At 35.8% G+C, this 12,362-nt stretch overlaps 1 protein-coding gene across 1 annotated transcript; it reads left to right on the top strand.

Annotated features, from left to right (window-relative positions):
• Window positions 1-7,579: 7,579 nt before the first annotated feature.
• LOC120275096 (2-Cys peroxiredoxin BAS1, chloroplastic-like) lies at window positions 7,580-11,882 on the top strand. The gene is made up of 7 exons (XM_039281591.1): window positions 7,580-7,855; window positions 7,983-8,057; window positions 9,596-9,677; window positions 9,763-9,842; window positions 10,651-10,776; window positions 10,928-11,041; window positions 11,496-11,882. The coding sequence occupies exons 1-7, from the start codon at window positions 7,661-7,663 to the stop codon at window positions 11,610-11,612; spliced, it is 789 nt and encodes a 262-aa protein (XP_039137525.1). The 5' UTR covers window positions 7,580-7,660; the 3' UTR covers window positions 11,613-11,882.
• The last annotated feature ends 480 nt before the right edge of the window (window positions 11,883-12,362 follow it).

Genomic DNA, 12,362 nt, shown 5'->3' with positions numbered 1-12,362 from the left:
TGATTCTCGATAAGGGCATAGAGTATGATTCCAGGCTTAGTCTTTTCAACTAGATCATCATGGCTACTTGGCTTTCTTTTACGGGAGGAGTCTCCTTTTTCAATTGGGGTTTGTCTTTAAGAATTTGTGCGTATCGACTTTTGTTGTTAAATTCAAGGGAGTATAAATCGACATCAAAGTTATGTATGCTACTAACGAAACCCGAAGTGTGCATACAAGTATAGAAGTTATTAACGTGAAGGATGGGATATAAATTGTGCTCTGTTTTTCTCCTACTATGGTGGTACCAATAGCCTACCAGAGGTCGATAGTTTGGGGATGTTTTGATACGGATCTACATGGGAAATACTTTGGTGCATAATAAATTACTGGCGAATCGGTGAGGGAGTTGTATTGGCGAGCATGAAGGGTGTGCCTGAGCGTAGAGGGAGGATGCTGCAGCCGGTGAGGCGAAATGCTGCTTAGGGCGTCCCCAACTTATTGTCGTCGTTGGTTCTTGCCAGTCTTCATACCAACCCTAGTTTTTAAATCGGGAACTCTGATGGCAGTTTGCCACTTGAGCTATTCTTCCATCCTGATATGTTGTGTCTTTCTTTTAAAGAATTGAAGGTGGAGAAAGCTTTTACACACGATATGTAAATAGCTTGGAATTTCCTGCATGACCCATTTATATTTACGATATGATCATCACGGCTTGTTGGTCGAGAATAGGTTCCTTGAAGTGTCGTCTATCCGACCATAAAAGAATGACGCGGTAAATAGGCCGATGGCGTGGCCCTTTGGATGCAAAGCCATTGCATCGAACTAGTGTTGATATATCTGTCTGATGGGGACTAAAGCAATCCTCATCCGCTAGCTAGTTTCCAGTGCGCCATTGGGAAAGTTTCGGTTGAATGAGAGATCCTTTACGTGGCATTGTAGGCGGCATAACCACAAGGATAAAAAGCGGCAGTTTATATTCATACGAGCATGTGGTATGGGATGAGCTTCGTCCCTGAGACTTACCTTTTCCATCACGACTCTTTAAAGAAGAACTCTACCCACATAAGGAAGAAAGGGACCTTTTTAGTCTCTGAAGCATAAAGTGAATCCATTAATAGATTTGCAAGCAAATCTACATGAAGTGGTGATAAGTGTCCTTAGAATAAAGATCTTGGTTCGATTACTGGGACATATTATATAAAGATAAAACTATGATTGGCAATCTGATGCATCTACGATCCCGTAAAGATATCCTAATTTCCCTGAAAGGGTGATGAACATGTTGATGTTGGACATGCGGCCGATAGAATCCCTTCTGTTGATGGGTCGAAGTATATATTCAGTGAAAGCTGCCAAGCGCCCACAGGAATACCGACTTGTTTAAGCGTATACGAGGACTTCTTCTATAATTTCAAATGGCCACTTTGTACATAACCTGTGGATGGAAACATGTTGTGGAAGGGTCGCCAGTTCCATACAACGGTACAATGGGTCGGTATTGACACAGTAACCAAGTGTATTTAAGTTGAGATTAAATGCTTGCAGGACTCGCGTGGATTTAATAATATCCCCACATGGTTTCCCCATTTCTCTTGGCCGTTTGGTGTGTGAGTTTTAAGGTCATGGAGCGCCTTTGGTGTACTAGTCCATTCGTTGAAGTCGCTTCCGTTGTACCAAATTGGCTTTCCTAACTTCTTAGACTTGATGGAGTAATGTCAGCCAGGGACCCGATAGTCCGTGGGGCTTTACCACGGTCGTCGTATGGTCCATAAGAGGTCTACCAATTTGTCTTTAATTGGTGGGAGCCATAAAAAAAAGCCCAAAAAGAGGAAGAAAATAGTTAATGGTAAACATTGGCTAAAAAAAATTCCTTCCAAAAAAGGAAGATTGTTATTATTAAAAAAAAAAGGAAAGAAAAGGGGTTGTGACAATTCTCAGGGAAAGTTTGTATAGTTAAGGCAAGCTACCCATAAATTTTTTTTAAAGAAAAAAAGAACAAAAAAAGGGGTACGGTTTTCGTTGCAAATTAATGAAAGTGTTCAAAGAGGAGGATAGCATATTTATTCATGAGGTGAGCCAGCATGGTCTTGATTTCAAAAAAAAAAAAAAAAAAAAGGGGGAAAAAAGAGTAGAGAAAAAGAACCATGTCTATGAGGCTACTTAGGAGTTTTGGTTTTATGAAAGTAAATGAAAGATAAGGGAAGCTAAACATGGGTGAAAGTTTTGAATTGAAAAAAGTGGAAAGAAGGCTTCCGGATCATGCTAGGTGAAAAAGAAAAAAAAAAACATTCAATATGGGATTAAAAAAAAGGAGGGACGGTTTTTATGAGAATATTCAAAAAGGGTGGCATGCTACTCATAGGATGAGTTAGCATATGGTCATGATTTTAAGAAAAATAAGACAAGGAAAAGTGGGGCCTTAGCCGTAGACTATTTAGGGTTTAGCATTGCATAAGAAAAAAAGGAAATTCTATAAAAGAAAATACAAGGAGTACCGGGTAGGGTTTGGTTAAAAAGAAGAAGAAGATGAGGTGAAAAAACACGGATATGCATGACAAAAAATTAAAAATTAAAAAATTAAAAATAAAATCATCAATTATAGAAAAAAAAGAAATTAGAGTTTTACCTCAAATGGGTTGAGCTTACAGGTTTAGGGTGCATGTCTCTCCATTTATGGTGTGTGAGGAACTTCTGAGGCGTTGTTTATATAGAAATTTTTCGCTCTAATCCCGTTAGGAAATTGGTTCTAACTTTGAATTAATATCGGAAACAAAAAGAGAAATAAAAGCGTAGTGATGAATCTATATTCTTCTTGAATAAAAAAAGGCAAGGCGTTATCACCAATTACGAATAAAAGTAGGGAGTGTAAATAGAAAAAAATAATAATGATATAAAGAAAAGGAAAGAAATATATATATATATATATATATATATATATATATATATATCTGCTATATATATATATATATATATATGAAAGATATATATATAAATATAATAATAACTATTTTCGTTTGCAATTTCAAAAAATATATATATATAATGAAAAAAAGGAGGGAAATTCAAAAAATAAAATAATAATAATAATAATATATAAAAAAGGAGGAGATTATGGATAAGGATCGGAAATTTTGAATTCAAAATTAAAAAAAATCTCGCGGGAGTTGGAGATAATTCAAAATTTAAAAAAAAAAATCTCCCGGGAGTTGGAGATTCTTCGGGGGGTGTTGAGGATCTTCGGGGGACAAGGGAGAAGAAACGAGTTTTTTTGAAGAAAAAAAGGAAAAAAAAAGGGGGGAGACAGAACAAGAGGAGAGACTGAAAAAAAAAATGAGATAAAAAAGGAGGAAGAAGAAGGAAAGGAAAAAATCTTGATTAAAAAGAAGGGTGATTGGATTGAGAGATAGAAAAGGAAAAAGAAGGTACCATGTTTTCTTTAATTTGTTTTATATAATCCTTGCATGCTTTTTTTTTAAAATTTCACACATGCTGCTTGCATTTAAAGAGGAATACATGCATGAGCGTGAATTTTTATAGTTTTCATGCATTTAAAGAGAAATGGATGTATGTACATGCATTTGTCTTTGTCTGTACTCTTTTCTCTTTCTAAAAAATATATATAATTTCTTTTCATGCATGCATGTACATGCCTTATCATGAATCTTTTCCTCTAAAAAATATTTATATATGTAATTGCTTTCCATGCATTCAAAGAGGGGCATGCACGTGCATGCATTAGATGTTTTTCTCTTCTTTCTTTCGTGCTCTCTCTCTTTCCGTCGAACCCTCCACCATGGATCCTTCCTCCGATCCCTTTATCGGTAACGCCGGTGACTCCTCATCGTCGGGCATCTCCTCGGCGGACCATGGCTGGTAGAAAATTTTCTACGCAAAGCGCCAGCATCGCCCAAATCCTATCCTGCCATTCTAATCAAAGGCTCAAGCTTAAGATCGACTGACTTCTTTCTCGGTGTCGGCTTCTCTCAAAGCGATGTGGAGAGGTTCATGTCCGACGATGTGGAGATCTTGCCAACGAGCTTGAACAAACAGATCATCCCCTTTCTTCCACAATGGCCTCTCCACTGTCTCATCTCACTTCCTTACTGTACCCGACGTTTTGAAGCCTTTACAATCACCCCATAGGATGAAGGCAATCGCTGCTGATCAGACTTATCCCATCACCCATTGGTATTCTCGGAAGAAGGGGCTCCTCCGATCAAGGCTTGAATTGGCCGCTCCGAAGATCTTGAAGAAAACAATAGTAATCCTCCTGGGACCCCCGAAGCTTCCGTCTTAGAGTTAGTGTCCGAGGTCCTTCCGGAGATGATCACCAAATCGATTGTCTCTGAGAGCTCTGTCACACGGCGAGGTGGTGATACGCACGATCTAGACCCCCAACTCCGATCCAGCATGCTCAGAGAAGTTCTCCAGTGAAGGCAGCAGCGGTTCAGAGTACTTGACGCACAATGAGATGACACTCTTCGATCCGGGCTCTGATCTCCTACTGTAGTTCATCCATCTACCTTTGGTTCCACTTACTACTTCTCTGATTTTGCTGCAGCTCTACTGGACGGAGTAAAGTAAAAGCAAGATGTGTAGGATGGTGAGAGGGGTGGATAATAAAGAAGATGATGCCGACTTTAAGCTTGGAATTAAAAAGGGCTTGATTTCCAAATTGCTGATGCACTAGACTTGGTGGTAACTAGCGCCACTTGTATTTTTACAATTTACAAAATTTCTCTTGAATTACACCAAAGATTTCTTTGTCCAAAAAAAAATGGAGGAATTTATTGGTGAGGGGTATTTTTGTAAAAAACAATGATAAAAAAATGAAGGGGTAAGTAAAAAGAGAAGAGAGTGGAAGAGAGGAAAAAAATGATGAAAGGAGAGTAAAAAAAGGGGGGAAAGGAAAAAAATGGAAGAAATGAAGGGTGAGTTTAGAGGGGAGGGGGGAATGAAGGAAAAAAAGATATGAAAATGAATGAGGGTTGAATTTATTGAGGGTATTTTGGTAATTTTTCTTTGCAGGGCCTCCTCTAGAAAAATCCTATGAAATTCCTCTCATTCCACCATGAAGTTTTGGCTTTGTTAGGGTAACGAGAAATTTTCTATGAAATTTCTCTCATTCCACCTTGAAGTCTTGACTTTCTTGGGGTAACGAGAATTTTCTATGAAATTTCTCTCATTCCACCTCAAGTCTCGACTTTTTTTGGGAGTAACGAGAAATTTTCAATAAATTTATCTCATTCCACCATGAAGCTTGACTTTCTTGGGGTAACGAGGAATTTTCTATAAATTTCTCTCATTCCACCTTGAAATCTTGACTTTTTTGGGATAACGAGAATTTTTTTTCATAATATCTCTCATTCCACCTTGAAGTCTTGACTTTCTTGGGGTAACGAGAAATTTTTCATAATTTCTCTAATTCCACCCTCAAGTCTTGACACTCTTTGGGGTAAAGAGAAATTTTTTTCATAAAAAAATCAAACCCTCTCTTCAAGCTCACTTTGAGGTTTTTTGATACTCATTGGAGTAAAAAAAGTGAAATGAAAAGAAGAATGATCCTTCAAGTGAAGAAAAAAAAAAATGAAATGTTTACAAAAATATCTCTTGTCAACACTCATTAAAAAAAAGAGAAGAGTTGACTCTCGTTGGAGTGAAGGGAAAAAAATAATCTTTTCTTGAAATGAAAGGAAGGGTAAAAAATGAAAAAATATGAAAGTTTCATAAAAATAACGATGATGAATAAAAAAAATGAATGAATGAAAATTTTCACAAAAAGAAGAAGAAGAAGATAAATGTCTCTCGTCAACATTCATTGAAAAAAGTTAAGTTGACAAAAATTTTCTTGAAACCCATTATGAGGTCTCTTTCAAAAAATGAGTTTGAGACCCATTTTAAAAGCAAGTCAAAATTAATAAGTTAATGACCTAACAATGTTGAAGGTCACCACTTTAAAAAAAAAATCCAATGGTCAAGGCTCAAAATCATCGAAGAGTCAAGATCTAAATATCATATAAACGACAAATGCAACTCTGAAGTTTCAAGACACCAAGAAGTCAAAGGCTTGAGGAGTTTCACAAGTCAAGGAGCTGGAGATTTTACAAGCACAAAGAGCCAAAGTCTTCAGCGATAGAAGAAGCAAAAGCGACCAAGTAGGCAACTCGTAAATGTAGAGTGGCCGCAGCTTGGACTAAGCTATGTGTCAAGACACAAACCCACATAACAGAAAGAAATCAAGGAGAGCCACATCCACAAAGCCAAAAGGATCGTCCGACATACTTTTAGTGAAGGAGCTAAGAGCATCAGTCAAGCAAAAAAAAAAAAAGTTTGAAGAGCATGATATAAATAGCTCTTTCTAAAAAAATCTCTCGTTAAACTCTCTTAGAGAATAGCTCTCTTACTTTTGTATTCTTGTCTATGATCATATGTTCACATGCATCTTTGAAATTAATAAAAAAGATTATTATGTTCACTCAGTTACTTCTCATTCACACTTGTTTCTTAATCGGAGGTTCCCATGACATTGTCTGGGGTAATTAATATTAGGGGATTGCCCCTAATAGGAGTCATGAACCCGCAATCATATGAAATATTAAAAAAAAAATTAAATTTTAATTTGTGATCCATGCTTTTCAACCGGTCTAATCCTAATCGAAGGCCGGATGGAAAGAAAAGAGCCCACAATATATACTAATCAATTGTAGAATAATAATAATTACACTATATAATATATGATAAACATTATAAAACACACACAGACACAATAATTAGGGAAAAATATTTATTTGAAAAAAAATTATGAAGAGTCATAACATCTTGATTATAATTGACAAATATTGGTTAAAATATAAACACCCAATGATCATTCAAACATACCATAGGGTTTTAATATTCTCATTTGTGAAATGATAATGATAGGGTTTTAATATATAGAATACAATAGGAATTCTACATATAGGTGAAGGGCATTAATGATATTTTGCATTATTTAAAAAAAAATAAAAAAAAACAATAAACATCCACTCCACCAAAAGACCCCAATTTGGGGGAGTGGATTATGAGGGGTGATCCCCCCTCCTCATCCCCCCTCTCACCCCCTTTCACTCCTCCAACCAAATAACACTCACACGCCCCAACGCTCCCTCACCCAATCAAACAAAACCTAATGTTCCAGGTAAAAAAAATGCTGAATTCTCACAAAATAAAATATTATTCTCAGGAATAATTTTACAAACGAAAAAGAAAAGATTAAAAACATTAACCGAAATCTTTTTAATAATTGTGAACAAACCAAAGATGGAGACATCGACCACTAAATGTTAAAAGAAACCCATTTATAAGATATATTTTTAATTCATAAAAAAACTCAGAAATTATTTTTTTAATAATAAATTATAAGCACTTTAAAACAATTTCAGGGAAGTGTATAAGTATAAAGCAAACTCTACAGATATATGTACTCTCATCACACGGGGGTTTTGAGGATTATGGTAAGTCTTTCTTAAAATAAATACCGTACCCATAAATTAATTTTTACAAAACCTTATTCCGCACCAAAAATTCAAGTGGATCCGGTTTCAAGGCTGTCCAAAGACTACTCACAACTCAAAACCCAAACCTAAACCCTTCTTCTTCACATTTCACTTATCTTTCAGTCTTATCCAGAGAAAGAGAAATGGCGTGCACGGCCCCTTCGATGATCTCCGTGAACCCTAGGACCTCTCCAATGGCTTCCCATCTCCACCCTTGCCCCCAATCCATTGCCATCCCCAAGTCCTTCCATGGCTTGAGGCCCAGCACCGCACGTCCTCGGTCTCCCCGCTTGGCCTCCACCCAGAGACCCTTGAACCGAAGCTTTGTCGTCAAAGCCGTAAGAGGAATCCATCCCTATCTCCTTCTCTCTGATTTCCCTTATTTCTTCATGGTGTTGGTGCTCATTGACCTTCGGTTTGGGGATGTAGGGTTTTTCTTGTTAATTTTTGTGATTTCTTGTGTAGTGCTCGCTGCCGTTGGTTGGAAATCCGGCGCCGGATTTTGAGGCTGAAGCTGTTTTTGATCAGGAGTTCATCAAGGTATATATCTTCATTTTGGGGAATGGTTCTATAAATGCTGAGGATCTCTATCTCTTGCTATGCTTTTGTGTTCTCTTTTCTTTTAGGTTCTTTTCCTATAGGATATGTCATATTGAAACCTAACATATCATGAAATGGATATGTTCCTTTCCCTGAAATTTCATGGTGAATTGCTCCCTCAGATTGCGTTTTCCTTTAGTTTGCAAGCTCAGTTTTGGAATTTATTTTATTATCACGTTTTGAGGCTGAGCCCGGTGATAGGCTTTGCCAAGCGTACTTATTTTCACCACCTGAACTGGAGCTGGATGTTGGTTTCCTTTGCCTTTCGGTTATAATTGTAATTATTAAATTCAGTTATTTGTGTTACATTTTTATGCTTGCTGGATAAACTGGACCATGTCATGCATCTGGGATGTGGCCTGTTTTTGTCTTTGATTGACTTAGTTTTGTTTAAGCAATTTTGGAATTCAAGCTATTTGATGAGTTTTAAACCCTGAGCTGACTGGCGCCTGTAAATCTTTATTAAGTGTCTACCTTTTTAGCAGCCTTCTGTTCTTGTGATGTTATGTAGCAATGCTACCTTGTGATTATTAATGACTGTTTGTGTTGATATTTGAGTTTAAATCTTTTTTTATAAGCAATATTGCCATATGAGTATTGGCTATTTGCTTCATAAGTCATGCTACTATATTCCATGAATATGTAGAACATGTGCTTTCCTATACATTTGTGATAGCTCATTTTTTTAAGAAAGTTAATTGTCCATCCACTTTATCTCCCTTCATAATTCCAAAATTTTAATTTCTGATTTATATAAGCATGCACTGAAAATGGCAATTAATATGCCCAGGCTCGAACGATTAATTTTGATAATTGTTGGCAGTCCATAAGTTGAGGCATCAATATAACATGGTACTTAGTTCTTTAGGTTGAGGCATCAATATAACATGGTACTTAGTTCTTTAGACTGACATCCTTGCTAGTAATTTCAGTTGAAAGAAAAGTTGTCGGGAATGATGATCCTGCTTCATGTGATTGAGCTTAGTTGGATAACTTTTTGCTGATTTGTGCATTAGTACAATTTTGTAGTAAATAAAATTGCCTAGTGTTTTTCTTTGTTTTAAAATTGCATTATTTACCATGGGACCAGACATCTAATTAAGTAAAAGATTCTGGTTATGTGGAACATTGAGAACTTCATCTGAATGATTAGAAGTTGGTATTTGATCGCGAAGAGTAATTGTCAGAATTCAATTTTTGCCTCTTCTGTATTCTCCTTCAGCCTTTAAGGATATACTGTAAATCTTGATGATTCTGCTATTTATATATTGGGATTAATGAATTAATTTACTTTCTACGTCTACATGTTTTGAATATTAACAATGTTTTTGCTTAGTATTAACCATATTGAGATATTCAAGTGGTTTTGAATGTTCAGATTCTGGAGAATTGTTTATTTATTTATTATTTGTGTGCATAAGTTTGTAACTATGGAAAATTTGTATGGCATATTCAGATTATTCATCTTATTACTATAGGTCAAACTCTCTGAGTATATTGGAAAGAAGTATGTCATCCTATTTTTCTATCCTCTGGATTTCACATTTGTTTGCCCCACAGGTATGTAAGTTTGCAGCACATAATTTATAACTGTGACATCTAATTCTAAATAGTTGGAAACTGAGTTATGCTTGCTTTGTGGCAGAGATTACTGCCTTCAGTGACAGATATTCAGATTTTGAGAAGCTTAATACAGAAATATTAGGTGTTTCGGTTGATAGTGTGGTAAGTTTTTTTATCCTGCATACAATGTAAACTTGGCTTTTTATTTTCTGCAACTAACAGGCTGAAATTCTTGTGTGATTTGATGGCATTTTCTTATCCTTGCAAGTTCTTTGGTCTTTTGTTTTCTCTGTATGAGCAACTTTAAAGGACCACATTTTTCAAAGTAATGCAAATCCTTAAATCAGTGAATATGCTTTATTAAATTGTAAATATAATGTCTGTTTGCTGCTAAAAGCTTTCTTCTTTGTACTTCTTGTGGAAGAGAACAACTCGTCAATGGTGTTGATAAACTACATAACTAGTTTTCAGTTGACATATACTGGAGACTGACAGAGTTTGACTTTATGATTTAATCATAATAACGGGTGAATAAGTCAAAAGTAAAACTCTACTTTAGTGCTATAACCTTAAGTAGAAGGATATATGTTTAATTAGCTAAAATTTAGTGCTCTGTGAATTTAAGTTGATATGCTACTATTGCAATTTGGGCAGATTTGGATTACATTTCTTCTTAACATAAATTTATGTCGCAAATAGGAAAATCTTTGGTTACTCCTCCATCTATTTAGTCTTAACAAAGTTTCAATCATTTTCTCTGTTTTTGAAAATGAAAATAGATCATGAAGGTGTTTCTCATCCTTGCATGCCAACAATTTAATTCTTTCTTCCCGTGACAAGTTTTATCATAATACTTCAAAACTATTTTATTTTATTTTTATAGGTTTTGGTTGAATCTTATAATATCCTTGAAAAGGTTTTCTATGTTGTGGTGAGGTTTCTTGACAAAATAACTGTTGTCTATTTGTAGTTTTCCCATCTGGCATGGGTTCAGACAGACAGGAAGTCTGGTGGACTTGGAGATTTGAAGTATCCTTTGGTGTCTGATGTGACAAAATCAATTTCCCAATCTTATGGTGTGCTGATCCCAGATCAGGTTTGTATGCACACTATTTTGCAGAAACATAGCCTGTTGGTGAACTCTAAATTCTTTCATATCTTAATTAGCTAATTTAAGGGCTGGCAATGTTTGTGAGCAAATTCTTTATTTCATTAACTATTATCCTAATACCCTTATTATTATACAGGGAATTGCGTTGAGGGGACTGTTCATTATTGATAAGGAAGGAGTGATTCAGCACTCTACCATCAATAATTTGGCCATTGGACGAAGTGTTGATGAAACAATGAGAACTCTTCAGGTAAAAAAGAAGAGAGGATGAATTGCTTCTGTTAACCAGATATTTCCTTGTTGAGTTTTTTGTCTGATTTTCAATTATCAATAGATGATTCTTGGAAATAGCCTCAGTGCATTTATACTCTTTTTTTTTCCTTTCTTTTCTACTTTTCTACATGCCTTTCCATAGTCAAATGTTGGATGAATGCCACTGGCTATAATTTTGACCAATAGAATTCAGGGTATAGTGCCATGATATTTCATTCATTTCATATAGCTATGTTACTTTTGCAATTATCACCAATGAAAACCTGATCTGATATGTATAAGTGTGGTGCAAATGGGTTTTATTCAAATACATGTGCAATTAAGATGTCTTAAAAGATTATATTGCAAGTCCTTTCTTTTTGTTTCGTCTTTGTCAAAGATGCACGTTATTTTTTATTGACTAAGAAAGTGCTATATTGATTGGATCGCAGGCCCTGCAATATGTACAAGAGAACCCAGATGAGGTTTGCCCAGCAGGATGGAAGCCTGGGGAGAAGTCAATGAAACCAGATCCTAAGCTAAGCAAGGATTACTTTGCAGCTATCTAGGGCTCCTTCCTAATCAAAGAATGGTGGCCGTAGCTATGTACGTTCTTTGCGGCTCTTGACAAATTTCCTTTTATGTCAGTTTCATGAGGCATGCAATTTTGTTCCTCATCATTGCATTGCATTGCATTCTCTCCATGTATTTTTAATTGCTGTCTTTAGTTAATCAAAAGGTGATTTGGCTTACAAGATTATTCTGCTCGGTAAGAATCATGGGTATCCAATTGGTTTTTCAAGTATTAATAATATTTAATCAAGAGGAAATTATTTGAAGGACTTCCAGGTGTTCTTTTCTTCATAAGTTTAAAGAATCCTTCTTTTCTTTTCTTTTGATTTATGATAATTAGGTGACAAATCAGTTATATTTAGGTCCTGGAAATCACCTTGAACCAGTCTGATCTGAGCTGCATGATAGAAATGACCATCCTAGTGATTAGGGACTAGTCACAAAATGAATGCGGGTTGATCTACACTATGCTTTTCTTCATGTTTATTTTATTTTAGTGTATTGCAATTATTGTTGCAGCTGTCCTCTCAGTTTTATCTTATCTTCCCGCACTCTGTTCTGTTTGCTTTTTACATTTTGTGCTAGCCAATGAAACCTTAAATTTTCACTGTGTTTCATCATCATTGAAGAAAGCAGCTTCTATATGAACTGTTGGGGTTGTTAGTTTCATAGGTTTACTCTTTGGTGCACGTCGCGTCATACTTCAAGGACCATTCTATGCTAGTGATTGGACAATGGAGAGAGCT

This window comes from Dioscorea cayenensis, chromosome 14 (assembly GCF_009730915.1).
Source record: "Dioscorea cayenensis subsp. rotundata cultivar TDr96_F1 chromosome 14, TDr96_F1_v2_PseudoChromosome.rev07_lg8_w22 25.fasta, whole genome shotgun sequence".
NCBI classification, from domain to species: domain Eukaryota; kingdom Viridiplantae; phylum Streptophyta; class Magnoliopsida; order Dioscoreales; family Dioscoreaceae; genus Dioscorea; species Dioscorea cayenensis.
The sequence above is the reverse complement of the archived record's forward strand: the minus strand, read 5'-3'. Positions and strand labels throughout refer to the sequence as shown.

Coding starts and splice junctions, on each gene's coding strand:
- LOC120275096 (XM_039281591.1), top strand. CDS start 7,661: ATGGCGTGCACGGCCCCTTCGATGATCTCCGTGAACCCTAGGACCTCT. Junction 8,058..9,595: donor TTGATCAGGAGTTCATCAAG/GTATATATCTTC, acceptor TTATTACTATAG/GTCAAACTCTCTGAGTATAT. Junction 9,678..9,762: donor CACATTTGTTTGCCCCACAG/GTATGTAAGTTT, acceptor GCTTTGTGGCAG/AGATTACTGCCTTCAGTGAC.